This window comes from Festucalex cinctus, chromosome 7 (assembly GCF_051991245.1).
Source record: "Festucalex cinctus isolate MCC-2025b chromosome 7, RoL_Fcin_1.0, whole genome shotgun sequence".
Taxonomy (NCBI): Eukaryota; Metazoa; Chordata; class Actinopteri; order Syngnathiformes; family Syngnathidae; genus Festucalex; species Festucalex cinctus.
Genome location: NC_135417.1, coordinates 1,513,271 through 1,539,989, shown reverse-complemented (window position 1 = coordinate 1,539,989; position 26,719 = coordinate 1,513,271). Strand labels below are relative to the sequence as shown.

General features: G+C 37.8%; 3 protein-coding genes across 3 annotated transcripts in view; 1 reads left to right on the top strand and 2 right to left on the bottom strand.

Annotated features, from left to right (window-relative positions):
- Window positions 1-41: 41 nt before the first annotated feature.
- seraf (Schwann cell-specific EGF-like repeat autocrine factor) lies at window positions 42-2,233 on the bottom strand. Its single transcript, XM_077527222.1, has 5 exons — window positions 1,560-2,233; window positions 1,232-1,327; window positions 1,045-1,149; window positions 755-850; window positions 42-283 (listed from the first exon to the last, which is right to left on the bottom strand). Exons 1-5 carry the CDS (start codon window positions 1,786-1,788, stop codon window positions 171-173), a joined length of 639 nt encoding a protein of 212 aa, XP_077383348.1. The 5' UTR covers window positions 1,789-2,233; the 3' UTR covers window positions 42-170.
- Window positions 1,602-26,719, top strand: part of thsd7ab (thrombospondin, type I, domain containing 7Ab) — a 126,861-nt gene continuing 101,743 nt past the window's right edge. Inside the window, exons 1-4 of the mRNA XM_077527223.1 lie at window positions 1,602-1,911; window positions 15,660-15,764; window positions 15,918-15,981; window positions 16,061-16,168. Coding sequence (XP_077383349.1) covers window positions 16,098-16,168 — 71 coding nt within the window. The 5' untranslated portion in view covers window positions 1,602-1,911; window positions 15,660-15,764; window positions 15,918-15,981; window positions 16,061-16,097. The remainder of the gene's footprint in view (window positions 1,912-15,659; window positions 15,765-15,917; window positions 15,982-16,060; window positions 16,169-26,719) is intronic.
- On the bottom strand, window positions 5,200-12,560 carry tmem106ba (transmembrane protein 106Ba). The gene is made up of 8 exons (XM_077527971.1): window positions 12,411-12,560; window positions 10,554-10,769; window positions 8,990-9,053; window positions 8,756-8,915; window positions 8,410-8,553; window positions 7,173-7,222; window positions 7,045-7,098; window positions 5,200-6,154 (listed from the first exon to the last, which is right to left on the bottom strand). Exons 2-8 carry the CDS (start codon window positions 10,753-10,755, stop codon window positions 6,037-6,039), a joined length of 792 nt encoding a protein of 263 aa, XP_077384097.1. The 5' UTR covers window positions 10,756-10,769; window positions 12,411-12,560; the 3' UTR covers window positions 5,200-6,036.

Sequence of the window (26,719 nt, the reverse complement as noted above, 5' to 3'; positions counted from 1 at the left end):
TTTCGTTTCTTTGCATGAATGTTTTTTAAAACAGCATTCAGTTTACACAGTTCACACCATTTAATGACACAAAGTACAGTTCATACACAAAAAAACACACACAAAGCAAGCAGTGTTTGTACAATTAAAATCTGAATAAATGTGAAGTAAGTCAAGTGGACTATCAAGCCCTATTGGCGCCTCTTCCTCTCCTCACAGCGAGGGCCCAAGAAGGGGGGACGGCAGCGGCATTTGTTGGGGGAAATACATTTTCCTCCATTCAGACACGGCAGAGTGCACTCGGCTGCAACACACATCAACAAAAATTGGATTCACTTTTTTTTTTTTAACCAGGTTAATAAATCAATTTCTCTTCGTCGCATATGGAAAAACGCTCACTGGACACATCAATAGCGCCGCCCGGATTTTTTATTTTTATTTTTTTAATTTTCAGAACCCCAATGCAACATGATAATTGGTAGTTATATCTATCATGACTGGAACCACACAAAAAAGTCTCTGCCTGAAATAACACTTGAAAGTCTGTCATTTTTGTTTGAAGCGTTTGAAGATCTTTTTCTCCTCCACACTGAGCAGCATTAGCATTAGCGGCAGCCACAGTTTTTCTCACTCCGGTGAGATGACCATCACCAGAAAAAGTACTCACATTAAATTGCATGCACGTGCATTGCAGAAAAATCAATATATCTAATTATGCATTGTGCCGTTATGTTGTGGCCATTTCAGTTTAGAATCGGTGTGTTGTCGAACTCACCGATGTGGCAGGCGCCTCCCAGCCAGCCTTCAGGACAGCTGCAGATTCCAGGGGCCATGCAGAGGCCCCCATTTCTGCAACCTTGGGGGCAAATGGCTGGTGGGGAACAGAGCAGAGGAGCATTATTAGAACCAAAAGTATACAATGAATGTATGTTCTCATCGCATCTGCGGTAGGTGAAAATCTGTGGGGAAAAAGATACCCCTTGCTGAGCACCATTGCTACCTGGGAGCCAAGTTGCTAATGTAATTGGACCTGGACCTATAAAAAAATAAAAATAAAATACAAACCCTCTTGGCATTTGGAGCCCGTCCAGCTGGAGGGACAGATGCACTTGGCCACTCCGTTGACAGCATTGCATTCGCCTCCATTCCAGCAACCGTCATCACATGTCACTGCATACATAAACAACATAAAACAATACTTGTAAAACATACTTTTGCACTTGTGTGATAATTTCCAATGCTAAAATGTTACCTTTGTGACAATATCTCCCTCCAAAGCCTGCGGGACATCTGCATTTTCCAGGACGAAGACACACACCTCCGTTCTTACATTTGGGATAGCAGTTGGCTGCATGCACACAATCAACAATTAAAATTATATTTCATGGTGTTTTAAATAAAGTGTTGACGTTACATTGTAGCTTAGAATGCAACTTTATTTAAACAAGCAACCATGCAAGTGACAATTGATGATGATAAAAAGGAGCTTGTACAATGCTGCCTGGATAATATTACTTTATTTGAACGATCATAATAAGCATGCAGGTGAATAGAAGTAAATCACGGACGTATTTCCTCACCATACTGGCAATTTTCCCCCTCGTAGCCACGGCCGCACAGGCAAGTGTCGTTGCGGATGCACACTCCGGCGTGTTGGCACGGCGGCTCGCATATCGCCTTCGGGTCAAAAACGAAGCCCAGCGCCACACCGCGAGGAGCGTCCGGGCGCGCCCAGGATTGACTGCAACACAGCCCGCACAGGCACACCGCCAGCAGCAGAGCCGGCCCCGGTCCCTCGAAAAAGCCCATGACTGACTCAGAGGGAGCAAATGAAGTCCGCTACACCGGCACTACACCCGGAGACAAGCGCGAGGTCAGTGCGTGGGAGGCGGGCGTGGCCGGCTGTAGGGGAGGATCCATGATGCTGTTACGGTAGGCAAGCGATTTTGACCTAAAACTCTAAAAGTTTTTAAAATGTTGAAAAGTTTAACTTTTCAACATTTTCAGAACACTCCAGCGTTAAAGCACTAATAAAACTCTTTGTTTATAAATGAATTCAAATTCGCTGCGACTGGTGTCGTTTGCCTCTTAGCTAGCTAATTTAGCAAAGTTAGCTTCGACTTTGAAGTTTGAACTTGCTTTAGTTTTGTCATCAACATAAGTATTTTTGTCTTAACGTTTCTAGCCGTATGACTAGTTTCAAATTTCACATAAACTTAAGATGCTATTAAATTAATTAAAATGAACCCAAATAGCATATTTAATTATCCTCTTAGTTGGCAAGCTAGCTAGTAGTAATACTAGCTTCGACTCCCAACTTGTTAGCGTTAGCATTTCATTTATTTTTAGGAGTAACGTGACAAGTGGAATTTAAAAATAAATAAATAAATAAAAAAACAAGAGCAAGAGAGAAATATTAAGTACATGATCTTATTCTACAGGCTACAGTGCACTTCTTATTTAAATTTAAACGTTTTTCAGTTTGACTTGTGAAGAATGTCACAAGTAGGAAAACATTTCATACAGAAGAGCGCACGTGGAAAAGTCATTAGCAAATGCACAGGGAGAGGAAACGTTGACCTTGTCTGACCTTCTGAGGTCAGCTGTCATGGCAACAAAACAGTCAATAGCGGAATGTAAACATCGGTCCGGTCTATGCATTTTGGTAACTTAAAATGGACAAAAAAGAATGTAATTTGGTGTAGCCGGAAAACAGGTCGAAAGTAGCTAGGGTATTGTTTCCATGTAAATCTCAATGTGTAATTTGAATAACATTGGGAGAAAACGATAATTCTGATGTCTCACTAGTAGGGGTGTTAAAAAAAATCGATTCGGCAATATATCGCGATACTACATCGCGCAATTCTCGAATCGATTCAATTGGCGGCTGAATCAATTTTTTTTTTTTTTTTAAAGAGCTCAGAATTGTTCATTCGGTAGTCTTACCGATTCAACGTCTTATCATCATTGCCTTTGTGTGTGTGTGTGTGTGTGGGGGGGGGTGAATCGATTTTTAAACTTCCATTTTTAATGGAAAAATATTCAACAAAACGTCTGACTTCGGGTTAGGATTCACACCTTGAGCATGGAAGAATGTTATATGAACGGAACATTAAGCCTTAATATTTTATTTTAATGCTGTTCAAACATGAAACAGATTACAACCTCTATAAGACTGAAATTTCAGATAAATAAATAATACATTTTCATATAAATCTTACACTCTACAAGCTTACTGATTAGTATTTTCTAAATTTGAATGAAAAAAAATCGCAACAATCGTCTTATAAATTCGTATCGGGATTAATCGGTATCGAATCGAATCGTGACCTGTGAATCGTGATACGAATCGAATCGTCAGGTACTAGGCAATTCACACCCCTACTCACTAGTATGTATACAGTAATATATCCATCCATTTTCTTGACCGCTTATTCCTCACAAGGGTCGCGGGGGGTGCTGGCGCCTATCTCAGCTGGCTCTGGGCAGTAGGCGGGGGACACCCTGGACTGGTTGCCAACCAATCGCAGAGAGTAATATATTTTTACAGTAATTTTGTAAAATTAAAAAATATATATATCTAGGCTGATGAAAAGGACCTGTTTATTGCCAGGTTATTTGGTAGCCTTCAGCCATTGCTATTTTGTGTTGTCTTTGTTTGACTGAAACTTATGGACTGTGTATTTATCGTGGAATTTGAAAATATATACGAAAGTGCAAGGATGCAATCAGAATGTCCCAACTTTGCAACCTGTAAAAGTACTACCTACTACTTTCCTATTAACCATTTTATAGAGATATTGACTCAATGGTCCATCCTTATTTATGTATTTATTTTTTGTAAATGCAGTGAAACCCCCACAATATCGTGATTTATCATTCGCACACCTGCTTTATTGCTGATTTTTAAATCCTAGGTTTTAGCACTATACAGGTAGATCTGAATTTAGATTTGTGTTTTCGAGTGTAGTATCACACAGTGCCAAAACATCCCAGGCAACACTGAGCACAATTGTAAGAGATGCAATGTTGTAACAGCAAGAAGAGGCAGAGGAGGAGTGGAGAGATGCTTGTGAGTATTGTTGTTGTTGTTATTGTCTGTTTGTAGTTGTTGCTGCTTCGTGTGTATTCAAGTAGTAGTTTTTTTGTAGGTTTAGAATAACCACATCTAAGCTAATTTTATCTAGCCCGTTTATGGTGTTTCCCATATTGTGTTAGTATTAAGCTGCAAGACTTTCGTGAGACGAAATTAGATTGTTTCCTTGAAGATTTTGGTCTTTACATTATCAGTGTTTATTTGTACGTATTTTGTTTTGTGTCATTTCATTTCTGTAGTGAACCTACAGCTGTGAGTCACACACAAAGCAGATTAACAAGCACACTTTGTCTGTTATTTGGAGAATTGTGCCAGTGAGAGTGAGAAGTAGCGCACAGGAATACTACTAATACTGTAACTTAAAATGTGTTTAAATTGTATTGCTAGGGTACAAATATACAATTATCACTAGTCGGTCTGGAACGTTCACTGTATTTGCAATTTAAGTGTCTACCTATATCACACAGTTTGTTTTTTTCCGTGTCTGTCAACAACAGGAAAGGAGCCGGCCGGCGTTTTGACGAGTATAACAGATGCGAACATACCGCGATGCTCCAGAGATGGCTGGCGCGGTTTCTAGGTCGAGGAAGTCGTCTGAATAACTTGGACGTGGTGGCATGTAAATACCACTGGGAGTTTGAATAAGTCTAATAAATAAGGTTATGTAATAGGATTTATGTGTGTGCTGGTTTTCCATTCAGGTTTCTGTGCATTACTTAGTTGACTCTTGTGTTTATTAATGTTTTTCTATCGTCTCATTTTTTATTAGTTTAGAGCATTTTTGCCCAACTGAGGTACGGAATATTGTTTACATGTGAAAAGCCTCATTACACACTGCCAAACAAAAATTTCAGTGTGCTAGAGAGCACATTGTTGAGGAATTATTAATCTCACAGCCGTTCATTTGCTTTCATTTTATACAGAAATAAGACGTATTCATTTTGCACCTGGGATGTGATAATTGCCTGAGCCTGAACCAGTTTTACATTGAACATGTTTATTCTTACTCTTCATGATATTTTGAACGTGAACCACGTGATAAAGATATGCTGCAGCATCACTGAAGTAATCATTTCAAGGTCTACAGCGCCATCTGGAATTCACAGAGAATACAACAACACAAAGAAATGACAAAACCTTTTATTTTGTGCCGTCTTACGTGCAAAAACTCAAAACTTTCTCAATCACATATTGATGAATCCAATTAAAGTGTATTTAACATCATGGTACCACAAGTTACATGGAGCAGGGTCAAGAAAGGAAGCCGACCGCAGATTTTGAAAATAAAGACAAAACACATCCCCAGTTCAGTTAAAAATGAAGCTCCAAAGTGTCTCGACTTTGAAAATACCCGTTCCTACTTTAAATGCAAAAGTATCAGATAGCAATAAATCTATTTTACTGCAGTCACATTTGTGTTAAAATCACACTCCAAAGAAATGCTTAAACCTGAAATAATACTAAATAAATTACAACAGTAGAGACAAAACACAGCAAAATAAACCATCCAACCATAATCCATGTTGTAATACAAAAAACACACAAAGATCTAAAGGTGTCAACTACTGAAAGTACCTCTCTCTTCCGTAACGGACTTTTTAATTCAAAGGTAAAATATTCATAAGTTGGATTTGTTGAGCTTGAACAAGTACTGTAGGAGCTGACAATGCTATGGAGTTTAGTGGTCCAGACCAGCCAGCAAAAACATGCCAATCATTTGGAGTACTGCACAAGCTTATTAAAACACATTTTATTGTTAAAAATTTTCGTTCTTTTTTTTTTTTTTTTTAACGTAGTGTTTTACTTGGGCTTACAACAACGGCAAACAAGCAACCCTAACTTAGATGTTTTTATTAAAGACATCTCCGCGGCTGTTTAATTGAGGAAGAAAGTACCAAATAATTAGCACTTCACCTTTCCTGGTAAGACAAATGCTTTCTTAGTTAGGACTCTTGTTGTTCTTAGAAGACCTGCACATGACCATGCAAGGACGTGGTGTTCCCCCCGCAGTCCACATACTGGTACATCTCCTGGGACACCTGCTCGGCGTGGCCAAAGTACGATGTGGTCACGGTAACCCTGATTTAAAAAAATAAAATAAAAAATAAAAAAAGTGTAGAGACAAACTGTTTTTAAAAAAAAAACATTTCAGTATTCCAGGTTTTCTGGCCGTGGCTAAAACCGTGCCATGGTCAACGGTTATTTGGTGCAATTGTGATGTGACCAGCTTACGATGCCTACAGTCCAAAAATGCTTCCTTTGGATAGTCCGCTGCTGTGGCCACTTTAGAGCGCCTCGTAATTGGCCATGAGTACGCAGGTTTTAGTCATTTAAATTGGCAGGTGTGTTAAAACATTTCTCTGTGGTTTTTCAAATTTACAAGACATTTCTTTTCACTTTATAGGGACTTCAGTAGATTTAAGCGTCTTTTACACTGTTTTCCTGATCAAACTCGGGAAGCTGGAAAATTTGTGGGTCACTAACTTTTTGTGCATAACGTATAATACTTAAATGCATAGCATAATATTATTCATAATTGTCATCGGAAAGTTCCATTGTCCTTGTCTTCTTGTATACAGCTTTAGGTTCCAAAGCCAAAGGTTGTTGTTGCTGTATACTGCTGAGTTAGTGCTGACGGAAATGCTTTCCTGTTGTTTCAAAACAGGCTTTCGACTTGGCTGTTCAATTTTTTTCTGACCAAGCTCAAAACTCAATATACATGTACAGCAAATACAATTTACCCATTGATATAACTGAGATGCCATTAATCAATTTCAGAACCCCCAACAAACTTTTTTACTACACATTCCCCAAAAAAATATATAAACATTATAAAAGAGGATGTAAAGAATGTAAACTCGTATGATGAATTCCGATTCAGAAAATAGTTAGACACCGTCCAGGAGACAATGATATCGAAGTATCGAACTAGAACGCCTTCAAGTATAGGATGTTGAAATCCTACTTACTGCATCATGACCACCATGTTGTGCACTCTGATGGACGGCAATGTGCAGTAGTCACTGTGGACAATGAGACAAAATGTCAGCACGTTCTGACCATAGTCTATATTGCAATTTGAGGAACATTAACTTACAACATATAATTTAATTCATCTGCAATCACGGTGGGAACAGTGTAGTCAATCTGTAAAACAAACAACACAGAACTTGTGTTTGAAAATGTTATTTGTGCTTGTTTGTTTTTTTGCTACAAGTCCAAAGTTTGCAGAAGCCTATCTGCTATCCATATTGAGCAGGTGTCACATGGCATATTATAAGAAGGCTGTGCTGTACTGTCATTGATTGTCGGTTTGGACCACTACAGGGCGGTTAATGCTCATTTTTGACTTGAACATTTTGCTGTTCTTCACATCTCAAAGTCTCATAGTCACAAGGGAATATACCTCTGATGGGCTAGCTCTATCTACCACTATAGTTTGAATGGGCGATGCAGACAAGATGCTACATGAGGTAAACTGCGGTCATAATTTACAACTGGTAAGTTCATTCAAAAATTCACACATAGTTAACATGAGGGATTGGGTATAAAAAATAAAAAATAAAGTATATAGAAACACATTAAATGGCTTAACCTGTGTCATGGCAGATGTAGCATAAAGCTAGCATAATTTGGAAACTAGCCTTGCCTAAGACAGTGATTTTTGTTTAATTTTTTTTATGGCTGATGCTGTTATATTTAGAATCTGTTAGTATGTAGTCTGTTTCCCTGTTATGTAACTAAGAAGACCGATTGTTTGAGCATGCACTTTTCTGTTGTTTAAATGAATGGCACCTAGATGCTTTGCTAATGTTGAAGTCGTTAACGTGCTGCCGTCTACTCAGCTTGGCAATTCACCCAAGCTAAATTATTAACTAATTAATTAATTAAACCATAACCTGGTCTGTCTCTGTCCTGGCGGATTCTTTTGTCAAATATTGGTACTTGTCATTCATGAACATTCCTATTACACTGAAAATGTAGTTTATTTGTTTTACAGGTTTTTACATTAATATAAATACCCTATAAACAAAAGTTACGAATGTAACTACGGTTCTATGGGGATTTCCGTGCTTTTAAGTACCACCTACTGGCGGTCAAGAGGGAGGAAATAGAACAGTATTGGCATATAAATATTGATTTATGGGGGAAAAAAGGGTTTTAATAAGTTTAAATGTTTTAAAGAATGTGGGAGAGGTAAAACTACAGTTTCTGAATAAAAGTTTAGTCTCTGTCAGATTTTTACCAATCCGTTTATAGCAAATCCTTCCCATAAACGGGGGTCGACTCTACCCCTTTTATATTTGTTGTGGTTAGAGAAAACCGGTACAGACCTGTCGCTGGTCCAGAGGTACGATGACGGTGCTGTTGTTGTTGAACTTGGCCTTGCCAATCACTGTCTTCGCAAACTCCACTTGGGCGGTGATGTTGGTGACTGATATGGCGTAGTAGTTGTTATTAGTGATGTTCAAAGTATTCTGGATGGAAGAGGACAATGTGTATATGTGAAATTATGGTTGGTAGAAGAAACACAACACTCACTGATTACTAATGTTTGATGAGTATACAGTATATGCGCTAACTTGTTCTTAACATGATTGCTAGGAAACAGTTGCTGAAACAAATATTCAAATAACAGTGTCCAACACGTTGCAAGGCAGCACAGCTGGACAATCGTACTGTAATATTGAGATAGATGATCTGCCTCTCGTGATCGTAGGCCACGTAGGCCGACTTCACGCCCACGTAGTCCACGTCGATGGTGCGAGGGAACAGGAAGAAGACGGCAAGGCTGGACAGCAGTAGGCATACGCACACCGATATGGTCACGTAAAGCTTGCTGCACGCCAGACAAAACACACATGAGACAAAGTCAGCGAGCCATTGTTCACTTATCAGGACAAAAACACTCACGTTCTGCTCGGCCTCAGCCTTTGGTCGCTGTAGGGAATCAGAGCCACCAGCTGATTCTCCTGACCTGGATGAACCAATGACAGAAGTTATTGTGCAGCAGAGGTACACATATGTACAGTGAACCTTGGCCATTCCGCTCCTTGTTAGAGAATTGAGCAGTTGGACACGTGCATTCACATATTCAGAGGTCTAATTTAGTTCAACTGTAAAGGTTATAGGTTTATCATGAAATTTGACCCAAAAATGTGTATGTTGAAATGTATACAATGGATATCAAAAAGTTTACACACCCCTGTTCAAAAGCCAGGTTTGTGTGATACAAAAACAAAAAGGAAAAACAAAAGGCTGAAGCTATTGAATATTTTTACAATTAAAGTCATCAAATAAAAATTGTGCATTCTTAAACACTAATATGCACATGTGAGATGCAGGTGATATTTTTGTCCACTTGATGTCGCCACTTGCCATCCTCATTCTGCTGTGGGCTGAGCGAAAATGGCATCTGGGCATAATATGCTCTAACTAGCAATAGTAGACTATATTAAGCTATATTTTTATATTTTGTACATCATCATGTTTGTACGGAAGCGTATTGCATTCACTTGAAAAAAAAATAAATAAATCAGTTTTTCGGACTAATTTTTTTGGGGAGCTTTGTTTTTTTGAGTACCGTATTTTCCGCACTATAAGGCGCACCTAAGAGCCTTCATTTTGTTCTAAAGCTGACCATGCGCCTTATAATCCAGTGTGCCTTATATATGGATCAATATTGAGCCGCAACAACTCGCTGTCAAGACGCTATCGGTGACCCTGCATGATCGGTGACGCGCATGCACAGAAAATCCCGCCATCTCTATCGCTAGCTAATACTAATACTTTACCTCAGAGAAAATAATAAAACAGTTGTTTATTCATTTTGGGAGTGAATGGAGTTGTCAGAAAGCTGGTTTATAATCTATTAATAAAGTTCGACTGACCTGACTGTTTTGTTGACATTCCCTTTAGCGCAGCACCATCTAATGGATGCATAAAGTAACCCCAGCCTCTACTGTAGCGCCTTATATATGGAAAAAGTTTTAAAATATGTCATTCATTGACGGTGCACCTTATAATGCGGTGCGCCTTATAGTGCGGAAAATACTTTTTCTGTAATTTTTTTTCTGTTTTTCGGAATATATATTTATATATATATATATATATATATATATATATATTTATATATATATATATATATATATATATATATATTTATGACAGAAAAAAATATTCAGAAAAACTGAAAAAAAATTACTTAAAAAAAACAAAGCTCCCCAAAAAGATTAGTCAGAAAAACAGTTGGTTTTTTTTTTCTTTCAAGTGAATGCAATACGCTTCCGTATGTGTGCGACCCACAGTATTATTGCGTGTGGAAAAAAGATCACTAACCTCATTACAGTGTTCAGTTTATTTGATTTATCGCTGCAGCTCGAGTAGAAACCTAAGTAATAATGATGCATTGTGCTACAACCTCCCTCACATGGTCGAGTGCGCTCAAGAATGAGCAAGTTCGGAAGAATTGTTTTACCTCGTGGGATGCGACCCGTGCCCTGACACGTGGGACAGGTCACACTGTCCCGTCCAGTGAACTCCACATAAGGAAACTGCGACACGTCGCCGTTCTTTGCGTCCTCCTGTGCTGGCGTCTCAACGTACTCGTCCACGTTTGGCGTCAATGCGTTCTGAGTGTCATCTTTGTGCCTGGCCAGCAGTGACTGGGACTTCCCCATCGTTGATGCCCTCACTATTGAGCACGCACAAAAACATATGCACATTGTCATAATTAGATTGATTATTGAATTATATCCAGGAGAATGAAGGCTAGTGTTGAGTTTCAAGCTTTGCAAAAGTTAAGCGAACCTTTTTCCTAAACTATAACAGTGTATGAAGAGGAAGTACACAGGAAATTAAGTGACTTAAAATCAGTAGGACTGGTTTCACCATATGTGTGTGCTTAACAACTTGTGTTAGAGTTAAAAGTTAAAAAAAAAAAAAAAAGTGTTTAGCTTTTTGTTTTTGTTTAGCTTTGTGTCCCTCCCATGAGTGACATTGGGAGCCATTTTGTATTGTCAATACTTAAAGAGGGAGTTTTCAGTTTTCAGACTGCTAGCAAGATTTAAATGATGAAGTGTGTTGCAAAACACTAAATGTTAGGACACCACCATTACATATGTTTACCATTGTTTCATTTCGAGAGCTGTCCTATCCCTTTTTTTAACTTTTGTTGCTAACCAGAGGTGAATGATTTGACCCAAGGAATCCAAGGCTGCTACGTGTGCCCGCGAGTCTGTGGCCTGTCACATGCTCACATGTAGGCATGTCACAATATATTTTTAGGACAATATATTTTCTCAGAAACTATCACGCTAAACTATAGTATTGTTGATGTTTGTTTTTTTTCACGCCACCTTTCAGGTAATGGATGGATGGATGGATGATATGACGAATATTAGGGCATATAATTTAAGTAAATCCTTTGTAATATAATGTTAAAAAAACTCACAAAACAAGTGAGCAGTGACATTTTAAGTTCCGCAAGCCTGAGGGCGCTTCAATTCCAGTTGACAGCAGGGTGGTAGAATGTCAAAATGGTTGCACACACGAATGAAAACGGGTGGATTAATCTGCTTAATTCTTATTCAACAATCCAATATTAATAAGAATACTAGAGGGGCCACATTGGACATATTGCAAAGAAAATGTTTGACTTGACTCACTTAAGAAAAAAATAGATGCCGATAAGATGGGGCCAGAGAAGGATAGAATGATTTTTCATAAGGATATTTTATTAGTATTCTACTGTCATGTCACGCAGTTTGTACCATGTGACAACAGAGATTTATTTATTTTTTAATATACTGCCAACTCCCCTTTAAATTGTTGATTGTTTCATTCGAAATACTGTCATTTATTTTAATATTGCGGGTTTACTTGTTTCACGAGTTTAATAATTTTCCTCGTTGTCGTGTTGTGTAAGTGAGACGTCTGGGTAACGTGTTGTGGTTAACCATTACATACATGATTTAACATGTACACACAACATGAAGCTTCGGCCCAGTCCGCCCTGCTGTTACCTAAAGCTAAAGACGCGGTCAGGAACATAAAGTACTGCCATCTTAAAATCCTTGCCATCGCCCCAATTTCCTTGCAGCCTGCATTATTTAGATTCAAATGTTAAGATTCTCTAACGTTAACCCATATATTAAAGTCATGTCGTTCAGATCTGCTGACATCGAGCAACTGATTCTCACGAGACAAACGCAGCAAGCTCAATGGACGGTAATGCGTCACCGCAAGCGCCTTTTGATGTTGCTACTTCGCATCTTTTATTTATTTTTTTTGTTTTAAACTGAAGGAAGTGTCAAACCGGTGCGGACTGACTCACCCGTGTTATCGCACTTTATTTGGTGGAATTTGCTGTCATGCGGTCCGAGCGCCGGGTTTGTTGTGCCTCTAATCGACAGGAGAGAACGAAGCTATGGGGAACGACCCTCAATCTCTCCCCATTGGTCAGAGGCTGGCAACATCCGTGACGTCACATTTCAGCGTCAATAATACAGAAGGTAAAAATAAAAAACAACGCAAAGGGTAAATAATAGATATATTAAATACGTTTAGTAGAATATGTTTGAATGTCCATTCTAGTTGTATTTAAAAGGTCGTCCCGATTTGATTGACAAATGTAAAGACACGTAAATAATACAAAACTCTATATTTTTTAAGAAATTTGCATTTGTTCTTTTGTTTGCCCGAGCTAAACTCCCCCCACCCTCGTCCATCCCGTTTTCGTTCTTTTTGTTTTTGTAATCACTCACTACGAACACAAGCTTACATCTCGTAAGCCACACAAGGTCTCCCAGGCGGAGAAGTGAACCTACGTCAACCGGCACCGAAGGCGTACATCCCGTTTTCTAGTCAGAAGCTGCCAGAACGCGTGACGTCAACCACCTGTGTCTGCATGCATTATAGGTTAAACAGGTTGACAATGTTTAAAATCTAAATACTATATAGTATTACAAAAATATATATAGTTTTTAATATATTATTTTTGAGGGAGTGTATGTCAATGTTAGTGTTGTAAAATACTATATATACTATATACTTTGTATATAATTTTATTTGAATTAGTTTAAGGCTTTAATTTGGTCTTGATTGAGTAAAATGAGTGTCATATATACAGTTATATATATATATATATATATATATATATATATATATATATATATATATATATATATATATATATATATATATGTATATGTATGTATATATATGTATGTGTATGTATATATATGTATATGTATGTATATATATGTATGTGTATGTATATATATGTATATGTATGTATATATATATGTATATATATATATATATATGTATATGTATATATATATATATTAGGGGTGTTAAAAAAATCGATTCGGCGATATATCGCGATACTACATCGCGCGATTCTCGAATCGATTCAATAAGGGCAGAATCGATTTTTTTTTAATTTAATTTTTATTTTTTTATTTTTTTATTTTTTTTAGGATTCACACCTTGAGCATGGAAGAATGTTATATGAACGGAACATTAAGCCTTAATATTTTATTTTAATGCTGTTCAAACATGAAACAGATTACAACCTCTATAAGACTGAAATTTCAGATAAATAAATAATACATTTTCATATAAATCTTACACTCTACAAGCTTACTGATTAGTATTTTCTAAATTTGAATGAAAAAAATCGCAACAATCGACTTAGAAATTCGTATCGGGATTAATCGGTATCGAATCGAATCGTGACCTGTGAATCGTGATACGAATCGAATCGTCAGGTACGAGGCAATTCACACCCCTAATATATATATATATATATATATATATATATATATGTATATATATGTGTGTGTGTGTGTGTGCGGGGGGGGGGGGGGGGGGGGTGTGTGTGTGTGTAAAAAAAAAAAAAGCCCTATGCATTTAACTTTACATACCTTTATGTGAAGTTATTTAAGCTTAACGTAAAGTAAGGGCATGTGTGTGGTGTGGGGGGCTAAAATAACATTTATATACAGCTACAAAAAATACAGTCACTATTAAATTATTTATAGTAATTATACTTTCTTTACTTTATGTATATTGCTCATGTTTTAAGTGACCTGAACATTTTTTTTTATGTTTACTTCAGATAAATTGATCAGCTGCTGGTTGTCTTAAAAAAAAAAAAAAAAAAAAAAGTATTAAAAAATATATTGTTTTAAATTATAAATATCAGGACAATACAGTATTTACATTTATTTAGCATTATGCCAATATGTATCCCTTTTATTGCGTAAAAGTGTGGATCAAATATTCTAGTTTTCTAGCATTTATAAATAACATCATGCACATTAGAAATGTTAGAATGTGTTGAAAACAGTGTTGTGTGCATCGACAGGCCAGACGGTGGCAGTGTGCAACCACGCTTGTCTGGCTCAGTATGTTATGAGTAAACATTTTAATGTGTGTAACCTCTCCTGTGTCCACCACCCAAAACACCCCCACACCCCCACCCCAGGAAACAGTCTGACTCAAAACACACAATTTGCAATGTTCAATTACAAAGCTAAACGACACCTATGATTTTATGGCAGGGCAAATTATTGTACGTCATTGTGAATTTTCCTTCGCAGGCTGTTTGGCATCTGCATGAAACATATGCTAAAAATAAAAATGCAGCTTGGCCATCACAATGACCTACTTGGCGTCATTATGGAGTTTGTCTTAATACTCGGGCTAAATGACAAGAATGGGCATCAGGCAGAGAGGCCTTAAAATATCCCCCTGCTTGGACAGATTTACTGATTTTGCAGCAAATATGCTTTTAATGATGCACCACTGCCACATTTCCAACATTTTAACTGTGAATTGTCTCGAGTTTCACACTGATAGTTAGTGAGAAACGCATTCATTTGTAAATCGAGGAGTGAAATAAGAATCTTCGACAGGCTCAGAGCAAATCTGCAGAGGCTGATATGGAAATGTCTTTGACTAAATGGCTCAGAAATCACTAGCAGCTATTTTTGAACATCAGCACTTCATTAAATAGATTTTCTGAAAGGAATTGCCTCTCAACCCCTATCTGTGTAACTTCTTTGAAATCATGACCAAAAAATAAATAAATAAATAAACGTGTATATATATATATATATATATATATATATATATATATATATATATATATATATAGTAATTTGAGTGAACTTGTAACTTATTAATCAAGAGTCCGACTGTCTTACACCTCATGGCGTGATAAGTTGCTAACTTAAGTTGAAATGTACTGACACGAGTTGTAATTAATTAGCCTTTTGTGCTTTTATTCAGCTTGGAGAGAGCGAGTTTTACCAGCTTCTAACATTGACATTTTATTGATAGTGTACTGATTGATTGTGTCCTTATGTGATTGCTGGTTATAAACAGTGGTACTTTTTATGAAGGCGTGTGTCTGTTATATTACTTAGTTATGTGCATAATAATTAAGAACAAATTATGAATCTGTCCCATGGGATGAGCAAACTTGTAATTATTGAGTATTTCTAGAAATTGTATTGATGTCATATGTGTGTATTATATGCATTAGATTATAGTTTATCAATATCTCCTTCTATAGAGGTGCCACGGAAGGAGAGGCGGTTGAAACAAAAACAAAAGGAGATGCTGGATGCTGCGATAAGCAGTCAATCACTTCACAGTTGGATGAAAAATATCACAAATGGTAAGAATAACAAAATACATTGAACAACAAGCACAGATTAATTGTTGTAGTTCTGTTAAATATTTTACCACAATGTATAGCTTGTTTGTTATTGATTAGGTTCAATCGTTGTAAAATAGATAAATACAAAAGCAATCTGTGCCTTGTTTCCAGATGGAGAGCAAGTGGATAATGATAGCTCAGTCTCCAAACTGTCAGCAGCAGCAGGTTATTCACAGTGAGCCACTTTCAATGCATACTTGTTTCATTGCATATTATACTTGTCTGACCAATTATTCTCTCATTTTCTTTTGTAGCTTCTACACTCTCTGACCAAATCAGTCCTGCTCCCTCATGATCATCATCATCAGCAGCAGCAATCTCTTCACGGATCTCAAGAGAAGCCGTTCAGCATACCCCAACAGGTAAACCATAGACTTCTTTTACTTTGCACTGCTTCCTACTAAGTACTGTGTATAAAGTGTGTAGTTATGTACTTTGTACAATGACATGGTATGTTGTGGTCCTATGTAAGAGTTATGAATATTGGCTGCTACAATTCAGCCTGCTCGAGATTAAAGAGGTCATCATTACAGCCTTAGAGAAGTATATTTGCAATGAGTTATATTGTAAATGATGTTTCTGTAAGTTATTTCAAACTCTTGTTCCAAGTGTAGCAGATGCCAGCTTGAGCTGTGCAATTGTACTTTAGTATAACCTCACTCCTCTGAGCTTTCAAGAAGGTTCAGGCCTTTTGCTAACTTTCAGCTCAGCAGTCAGTGCTTCCAAACTGACGCCAAGATGATGCCGCGGTTCGAACCCAGAGTCGGTAGACGGTGCCGGAATTCCATCGGTTATACATTGTACATGTGCCCCTTTTTTGACTTTCAGCACCTGCCCCTCCAAAGGTCATTGCACACCCCTGTTGCAGTGCACTTATTTTATCATGAAAGTATAGTCCAAGAAGTGTTTTTTTTTCAGGAGTATGAATGTGATGTCAACGCATAGTTACATAATATTGATTAGTGGTGTAGCATCACATTTGCTCATATTTCTGTTCCTGCTCATTAGGGGTGTTAAAAAAAATCGATTCGGCAATATATCGCGATACTACATCGCGCAATTCTCGAATCGATTCAATAGGCGGCTGAATCGATTTTTTTTTTTAATTTATTTTTTATTTTTTTAAAGAGCTCAGAATTGTTCATTCGGTAGTCTTACCGATTCAACGTCTTATCATCATTGCCTTTTTTTTTTTTTTTTTTTTTTTTTTTGTGTGTGAATCGATTTTTAAACTTCCATTTTTAATGGAAAAATATTCAACAAAACGTCTGACTTCGGGTTAGGATTCACACCTTGAGCATGGAAGAATGTTATATGAACGGAACATTAAGCCTTAATATTTTATTTTAATGCTGTTCAAACATGAAACAGATTACAACCAATATAAGACTGAAATTTCAGATAAATAAATAATACATTTTCATATAAATCTTACACTCTACAAGCTTACTGATTAGTATTTTCTAAATTTGAATGAAAAAAAATCGCAACAATCGACTTATAAATTCGTATCGGGATTAATCGGTATCGAATCGAATCGTGACCTGTGAATCGTGATACGAATCGAATCGTCAGGTACTAGGCAATTCACACCTCTACTGCTCATATTATGACCAACGTCTTCTCGGCAGGCATATTTAATAGGGCTCAATCATAACTGTCCCATTGCCCAATAAAAAAAAATGCAATGCTAAAATGAGAGAATGGATTTATGAGACAAGCTTATTTATATAGTTGAATCTGTTCTAAATATATAAGTGCAAAAAAACTGCCATCTTTTGTGTCAGTTGGGTTATAAAACATGAGTTCTTATCTTGTGAGATCACACTGCATCAATTTTAACAAGCCCTTAAATGTATCACGTTCTTAATCTGTTTGGTCACACTGGAAGAAACCTTTTTAATGACTTTTCTCAAGTCGTTAGGAAAAAAATAAATGGAACAAAAATCCCTGCAGGCCGCACACAATTACCAAGCTTCCCCTATCGTGGTGGTCTGGCTTGTGGAATCGGCCCACTCGTTATCTTAAAGTAGCATTTTATGGCATTTGTAATTCAAAACTTTCAATGAGAATGCTGTGATGGATGGGGGATAAACAGTGCAGGATGTGAAAAAAACCCATTGCAGATAGGGGAAAATAATACATGATGCAGAAAAAAGGTGCAGGATGCAGGCAAAAAAAGTGCAGTATGGAAATTAAAGAGTGCGTATTGTGGTCAAAAAGGTGAAGGCTGCAGAGAAAACCGTACAGAATGTGTAAAAACATCTCAGTGTGGGGATATGGGGGAAATGGTGCAAGATAGGATAAAAACAGTGCAGGATAGGGAAAACAATTTGGAAAAAACAGGGTGAGAAAGGGAAAGCATTTTGGGGTGTAAACAAAACGGCACGGCAGGATGTGGCAAAACAGTGTATTATGCAGACAAACCCGATGGAGAAAACCTGCAGTAGCTAAATAAATGGCCACTGAACAAATGCTTCCAGGGATTGGTAACAGGCCAACGCAGCATGACGAAAATGTCCACTGGCTTTTTAATTCTGCGTAATATGTGGAACAAATCCAAATAAATTGAAATGTGTCATTTTAGGGGTCACATGGTGCCAACCTGTGCAGCCATTTTCGATTCGTGTGTTAAAACTCAGCATGAGCTCCAGTCATGCGCCACCAAACTGCGCTCGGACACTTCAGGGAGCAAATAGAGCGCAACAGGGGTGGTGTGTGTGTCTAGGCATGCACGCGCGTGTGCAATCATTCCAAGTACATCCGTCATGTTAGGTTGTCTCTTGTTTGACCTCCAGTGTGCGTCGAACCCTCATGCCGCCCCCTCGTTTCCCCTTGACCAGCTGGGTTTGCATCTGCCCAGCTCTGAATCTGGCAGCCGTGAGAAACATGTAGTTTAATAGTGACCACACACATTCACTCTTTAGAAATCAAGGATTATATCATATGGCTGCCAAAAATTATTATTTAATGATTGTTTAATCTGTTTATTAATTGCTGAATTTGATTCATAAAAAAAAAAAAAAATCCTTGCCTTTATTCAAAAGCAAGACACTATTTCAAGTCGATAGTGCAGAAACAACTGATTATGATTTTGTTTTTTGTTTGGGCCATAATGTCAGAAAATAGCCACAAAAAAAAAAAAGATAGTTTTCCCAAGTAAAAACAGAAGCATTCCCACAAATGTTGTTGTGATTTTTATTCTACACACTTTTTTGTTGTGTAACAATTCCCACATAATACTTCCAATTTACACTGTTTCAAATTTCAACTAGGTTCAAAAATTCACACCTCCTGGGGTATATACTGTATATCGTCTGATTCCACATTACTTACATCCAACCATCCATTTTCTTGACCGCTTATTCCTCACAAGGGTCGCAGGGGGTGCTGGAGCCTATCTCAGCTGGCTTCGGGCAGTAGGCGGGGTACACCCTGGACTGATTGCCAGCCAATTGCAGACATTACTTACAGTATTTGCACAATTTAACATTTAATATAAACTTTTTCCCCATTCATTTTCAATGGGACAGACATTGAACTTTTCAATACATACTTCCATACATATAACTTATCATCATTACCAGGTGTCTGATACTGCTCGGTGGCAGTTGGTGAAGTGCATTGCCCAGTAACCAGGAGGTCATAATTTCACTCTCAATTTACTTCATAAGCATTCCACATGCATTCAAATCTTAGCATTCAGCTTTCAGCATTCCCACACAATTTCCCCAGAAATTGCACTTAGTCTAGTTTTGAGGAAAATTACATAGGTAATTCATCTGCGTTCATCATGGATAACAGAAAATATTGCATCTTTAATAAAGAATCTAGCCCTCTACAATACTGTGATTACTTTTTGCTGTAAAGGTTGATGCACTCAGAAATTCTAAGTACATTTTACAAGTAGTTTAACTGATGTGAAAAAAACTTTGCTAGAGTTTTTTTTTTCAAGTAAATATCAATCTCCATTTTTTTCAGTGTTGAAGCCTGTTGTTGAATTCATTAGCTGTCAAACTGCAGCTTGTTCTAAAGTTGATTTGAGTTTACTGCCACCATGCAAAGCTCATATCCCAAAATTTTGCACTTAAGTCAAAGCAAAAAATCATCCAAGTGGGAGCTCTTGCAGTTCTTCTCTTTGTCTCTAGGATCAACTATATATCTAAATTGAGCATAATTGAAAGATTCTAGTTTTCTTTCACACAAAGAAACAAGAATCGCTTGTCTCTCAGCCTTGCCGCAATGACTTGCACTTGTACTGTCAGAGAGACCAAAGGAGTGTCGAGATGAAGGCGTGTCAGATCTTCAACTTGAGGCTGACAAGTCCGCGGCGTCGCTTGTTGATGGTCTACACAACAAATGGGATGTGACAGTCGGATGCGGCGACTCTGACGGCTCTTGATCACCTTCTCATTTAGCAAATTGATCAGGCGGCGGGAGAGGAAGTCAACTAGACTCCCATCATGTCGAAGAGACCTTGAGGGAAAGATGCCATTTGTGTAGGAAGGAGGGTTGAATCATGGCAGAAAGACATCCTTCATGGGTCATGTCGACGTCTGAGGTGACCACGTAGTTGTTCAGTTATGGAAGCTGCTGCTTATGAGGTCGTCTTGGAACCGTTCTGTTCTGACTAATGAATCAGCATTTTGGGAGCCTCAGTATGCCCGAAATCACAAATTTTTGCAAGCGTGTGTATTTGGGTGGGGACACATGAAAATAACCAATGCAGAAATTGAATAGGAAGGATACTATTTTGGTTTGGAGGAGAACTTCTACTGTGGTAGTAGTTAGAAAAATGTATCCCCGGGCACCAGTTTCTCCCATTAACATGAAAGTGGGGGAACATGTCTATCATGATAGGACGCACAAAAACGTCTCAAGTATCCATGTCTGAAAATGAACCGTAAGTCTGCCATATTGTTTTGAACAAGCCATGTTAGGGGAACTTCAACTAGGGTTTTATTTGGTTGATGATACCCCAACAGCAGTTTCACAGATTGACCCAAAACAAGGATTTTATATCACCAAGGGAGCAACAAGAAAGCATGTGAAACAACGATGACAAATATGTCAACCTGAAAAACCTGAAAATAAAACAATGACAAACAACATAGATGGACGGAACACAAAAATCCAACATGGTAGAATCCATCCAAAAACAGCAATTTTGGTTGGGGATACAGCAACCAGACATCAGTTTAACTTGGGTGGACAACTGGGCATATGTATTCTAACAGGACACATGAAAAACATTCTCAAGGACTGTGCCTAAAATTGAACAGGAAGTTGGCCATTTTGGTTTGAATAAGTCATTTTGGGCTATCTTCCAGAGTATTAAGTTAGAAAGACGTAACTCTATAAGTCACCATTTTCACAGATCGTCATGAAATTGGGTGCACGTGACTATCAAAACTGGACGCAAAACATTGTTTACTCGCTTGGAGCTATCCCACTTACCACCACGGAGGCCAGGCTTCATCATGGTCCACATCCTCTACTAAGCTACGACCATTACTTTCCAACTGATTCACAAAAAACAAAAAATGGGTTGTCAAGGAACCCATGGAGTAATTTTAGCATCATATGCGCACTAACATTGTGGGTGAGTTCAGAGGCAGGTGGGGTGCTTTGGGTTTGTTTGTCCCAGCTAAGAAGCAGAACAACAGCACATTAATGGGCTTTACGTACAAACGCGCGTGTGCGTGCTCAAACACAATAACTGCAGGCAGAAACGCGAACAAAAAGTGTCTCTCAGTAAAACACGCGCACGCATACACACACACACACACACACACACGCATACATGCACGTTCTTGCCTGTCAGATCATATTAACATCAGGTCAGCATGCTTTTTTCCCAGCGTGTTGCTATGGCAGCACAGAGAGAGAGAAAAAAATGTCTGTCAGTGATGACTGGATTGCTGCCTGTCACCACAGTGCTTAATGTACGCTTCATTGGGCCTCCAGTTGCAATAATGTGAGTTTAATTTAAACACACAGATCCCCTGTCACCCCCCCCCCCCCACCCATATAATAAGACCTGTTTATTAAGTTTACAGTGAACCCTCCTTTATCGCGTGGGATATATTACAGATCCACCCACAATAGATTAAAATCCGCAACGTAGACCTCATAAAAAGAATCATTATAGAACAGTTTTACTCCTCCAACACTTCTTTAACACTTCTTAAACACTTCACACACAAAACATAAACTAATCAAAACACACTTTTGGTGTATAAATACGTTCTAACTAGCAAAAGTCCACTAGCTTAATGCTAACATATCAAATGAAGCGTCTTGGACAGGCTAATGGAGATTACCATCGATGTTGCAGCAATTAAACTTCAAACTGCGGGTGCAGTTGTGGTGTAATATTAGCGGACGCAGCGCATCATTAGTAAATCTACCTCACGGAGCAACAACACATAGAAACCGATACATACAACAATACTCACAGGCAAACATTCTTTCTGCTCTGTGGTGACAATAACTATCGCTAGAGTTTACGATCGTTCTTGCCTTCTTCTTGTTGGTGTAATATTATGAGAATAAATTCTAGTAATTTTAGTTGGAATTTTTATGGTAAAAGTAGTTGTAATTTGATGATAAAGTGTTTACATTGATTCTTTTAGATAATAAAGTCAGCTGAATTAATTACTGATAAAAGTTTAACATTACTGTGAAACAATTTTGGCATTAAAAACATTTGCAAATAAATAATTGTATAACTTAAATTTATATAAAAAATTGTAATATGGGAATAATTTGTTTAGATAATAAAGTTAAAAAATAGCCATCCATCCATTTTCTTGACCGCTTATTCCTCACAAGGGTCGTGGGGGGGTGCTGGAGCCTATCTCAGCTGACTCTGGGCAGTAGGCGGGGTACACCCTGGACTGGTTGACAGCCAATCGCAGGGTTCAATAAATATATTGTATATAAAGTTGCAATTTTAGCATTTTCATTTAACAAGAATAGTTTTGATACGAAAAAAAAATAAAACTTGTATAACAGTAAATTATAGTTTAAAAATAATCAACTCCATAAGAATACAATTTTAATTGCAATTGATTGAAGTTGTCATACTATGAGAATAAAGTTATAATTTACGAAGAAAAAAGATTCATTTGAATTTTCCAATAATATTGCAATTTCTTGGAATAGTTTTCATGTTACATTATTTTTCTCTTTTCAGTGTGGATTTTTCCAACTGGAATTTTTTTTTTTTGTGATAGGGATTTAAACAAAATATAAGCAGAAAAGCCCATTAATGACATTTTTTGGTATATAACAGAATTACTTTGTAGCTAACCAAGATCAAAATCGAGGTTATAATAGTCATCCAAGTGCTGTTTTCAAAAGCGAAAATCACAGTCAGGATTAATAAGGATCCGTAAAATAATTCATCTCGTTTGGCCCTGGAATAAAATCCCTTTTTTAACTTGAACTCACACACATGCACTCTGCATCCAGAATGCCCTGAGGAACCCCACCGGCTATTTACACCTACTTTTATTGGGCAGAAATCAAAACAATGACTACACAGGTCAAAACGTGCCAATAAAATTTGCACCACGTTGCCAAGTTATGCGTTTGATACGCGTGTGCCAACACTGAAAGCGTTTGTTGAATTAATGCTTATACCTTCACTGAAATGCACCCCATTCACACTAAAAAATCCCATAAGAAAACAAACCCTGTTGAGCGTATCGCTGTAATGATTTTACATCATAAACAGCCTTTCCCAAGATTTTTAAAGCCACACGCCGCTTTTCAGCACTGTAACAGAATTGGTGCACGTCTAGCCCCGGCACTGTAACACACTCCATCCTGCCTAAAATAAATAAATAAAAATAAAACAATTGAAGAAAGTTCAGAGTATCTCGAATGACACCAAAGCCCACACAACTCCTCCCAAAAAAGCCCAACACAAACAATATCTGTTTGTTCAGCGTAACCTTTCCTTCGTCGTACATGATCTGAAAAAAGTGGTATCAGTACATTCCTACTTTATATCTTTATTGATTTCACATGATAGAATAGACTTATCCCAAGATTTTAAACAATCTTCCCCCCTTTTAACATCCTCATCAAGTTGCTTTTTGGTTAACAGCGTGAAAAGCCACCCAAACCCACCCCAAAACAGCCACAAAAAGAAAAACAGCCTGTTTATCGTATCGCTATACACATGTCATTGACTGCCAGCCCAGAGGCAATTGTATAGTGTGGAACCCACTGAGGACGCTGGCAGGATGCAGAGAATTCTGGCATGTGGGTCAGTTTTGTTTTGTTTTTTTCCCTCCCAATATTCGTCTTCCTGTATTTCTAGTGGCACTAGCAGAGTGGCCACTAAAAGTGGCGAGTGTACTGTACATGACCTCGTTCTGCTCTGCTCTCTTTCACTCGCATGATGATATTGACCCATATTTTCTGGGACTCTTCACCACCCGGGACACTTTGTGGTCCAAAAAACTTGAATCAATTAGCGAAATAAAAACAGCAAAAAATAGCATCAAAGCTTTAACATTAAAACCACACAAGCAGAGATTAACCATATTGCAAAATAACAAATTTATATTGCACTTTTCCAACTTACAAAGCCCTCAAAGCGCTTTACATTCGACTACTCATGACATAGCATCAGGAGCAATTGGGGGTTTAGTATCTTGCTCAAGGATACTTCAACGTGGTCACAATGGCATGGGATCGAATCCACAATGTCTGGGCTGGGAGACCACTCTACCACTGAGCCATGCCACCCACAAAATGAGCTTGACTTATGAAACCATACTGTTGCGCAACAACATCAACACACCTCCCCATAATCATTTTTAATCACTAATTTAATACACCAAAAAAAAATCATTAGGGTTTTTTTTTTCTACCTGTCATTGATTAAAAATTCAAGCTAATGCCTCCAGCGCCAGCCGTCCACGTCAAACGCCAAGCCCCCAACTAGACAAAAAGCCGGTCTAAGAGCCATTAGTGATGCAATTATTAAAATAATGAGCTAACTAAGCAATGTAATAGGTGGAAATGAATCTGCATGCAAATTTAACTTTCCCAGCTGACCAATTTCTTTGGCATTGAAGCATAACATTGACAATGTAGCCCTACCAAAATGTAACCTTTTTTCACTTCTTACTGTCAAAAAAACATCCAGACTTTGGCTCTTGAGGCGACCAAATGCGACACGGCACCCTTAGAGTGAGGAAGAGGCGGAGTATGAAGTTACTAGTAAGACACAGTCTTTCTATTAGTGTGCCCTTGTTATTTTATTAATACATTAAATTATATTTATCATGAAGTCAAAGACTTCATGGAAATTCATCTGATCCACGTACTAGTGTGCTCTTTGTCTTCACTAGTAGTGCAACTGTTACTAGTGCAATTGTGCACTAGTTGACAAGTGTGTGCTACTAGTACTACTAAATAACATACATCGCTTCACTAGTAGCACACAGATGTCAAATAGTTCACAGTTTTGCCACACTTCTGCTGTGTACTTCTAGTTGTGCAGATATGTAATACAGTTGCGAAAAATGTAATCATAAATTTCAGACCAACTCCGAATCGAACGAGTGCAGCAGCGTCCAATTGTTTCCCGAACGTCGTCTTGATGGAGTTCGATTGTCCCTCCCATCTGGCACCAAATCCCCTTTTGTCTAACAACCACACTATAATCATATTTGCTTTGAATGGAAATGTATTCAAACAAATCACATTAATCCCATGTGTGTTGGCATGTTTCATACATGTCGTGTGTTGTCCGCTGTTGTTGGGATTTAGTGTGCTGGCAATCCTTGACGTTAAAGTACATTTACTTTGTTCTCTTATATTAAACCCTTAAATGGGATGTGTAAGTGAAATGATGCATTATCTACACTATGGCGGTGTAGTCCAGCTGCTTATCAGGGCTTGTGGGCGGGCAGCCGGATGTGGTTGTGGCGGAAATCCAAATATTACTTTGTTGTTTAAGACTTGTGCTGGGACCATGGACATTCATGTCCTTGTAGAGCAAACATAAATGTCTTGTAAATTTGACACACCACAGAGAAGAGTGTTGTAAAGCAACCCTGCCAAATGTGAATTAAAAAAAACAAAAAACGGCAAGTATAGTGGTGCCTTGAGATAAGAATTTCATTTGTTCCGCTTGTAACTCAAAACACTCATATCTCAAATCATCTTTCACCAATGACCTGAATAGAAATGCCATTAACCTATTCCAGTTCCACAAAAAACACCAACAAACATTTTTTGTAACATATTTTCTAAAAAGAAAAATACAATTCTACAGTATTTTACTTTAGAAAAAAAACAACAACAATATTACATAGAATGTAAAGCATTAAACAGTTTGTGTATCATGATTTCCTGCTTTAATGCCCAATGACATTGTGCTCTTTGTGGTGTGTGTGCCTTGGGGGTAAACAAAAACTCCAACCCTAAAAAAAAAAAAAAATCGAATATTGAAAAAAAAAATGCGAGTTTCACAACAAGTGACTCAGTGAGCTTGAGTAATATTAATTTTTTTTGCAGAGCATAATGAATGTATCACCGGCGTCAGGCCGAAACCAAACTGTCAAATTTGGTACATTTACTATTGGTCAGTCCACGTATGTTTTACACATTTTTTACAAATTATGAGCAAATCTAAAGTGTTGAAATTGGCTTGATGAGGCAACGTTTTTGACTGAACATGCCATTTTTGAGGTCTTCTGAAAAGGGATTATGTTGGAGGGACACAGATTTCGTCCGACGCCAGCAATATACCTTAGTTTGAGTATTTTTATTTTGCCTGTCTACATGTCTTGCTACAACCTTTGTCATTTAGTTATCTGTTGCAACTACTAATACTAGTTCTTCATTAGCCTATTTATGGAATTTTACATCATGTGTTAGCATTAAGC

Coding starts and splice junctions, on each gene's coding strand:
- seraf (XM_077527222.1), bottom strand. CDS start 1,788: ATGGGCTTTTTCGAGGGACCGGGGCCGGCTCTGCTGCTGGCGGTGTGC. Junction 1,328..1,559: donor GGGGGAAAATTGCCAGTATG/GTGAGGAAATAC, acceptor GTGTGCATGCAG/CCAACTGCTATCCCAAATGT. Junction 284..754: donor GGGAGGCGCCTGCCACATCG/GTGAGTTCGACA, acceptor TGTGTGTTGCAG/CCGAGTGCACTCTGCCGTGT.
- tmem106ba (XM_077527971.1), bottom strand. CDS start 10,755: ATGGGGAAGTCCCAGTCACTGCTGGCCAGGCACAAAGATGACACTCAG. Junction 8,916..8,989: donor AGGCTGAGGCCGAGCAGAAC/GTGAGTGTTTTT, acceptor TCTGGCGTGCAG/CAAGCTTTACGTGACCATAT. Junction 7,223..8,409: donor TACCTCTGGACCAGCGACAG/GTCTGTACCGGT, acceptor TTTGTTTTACAG/ATTGACTACACTGTTCCCAC.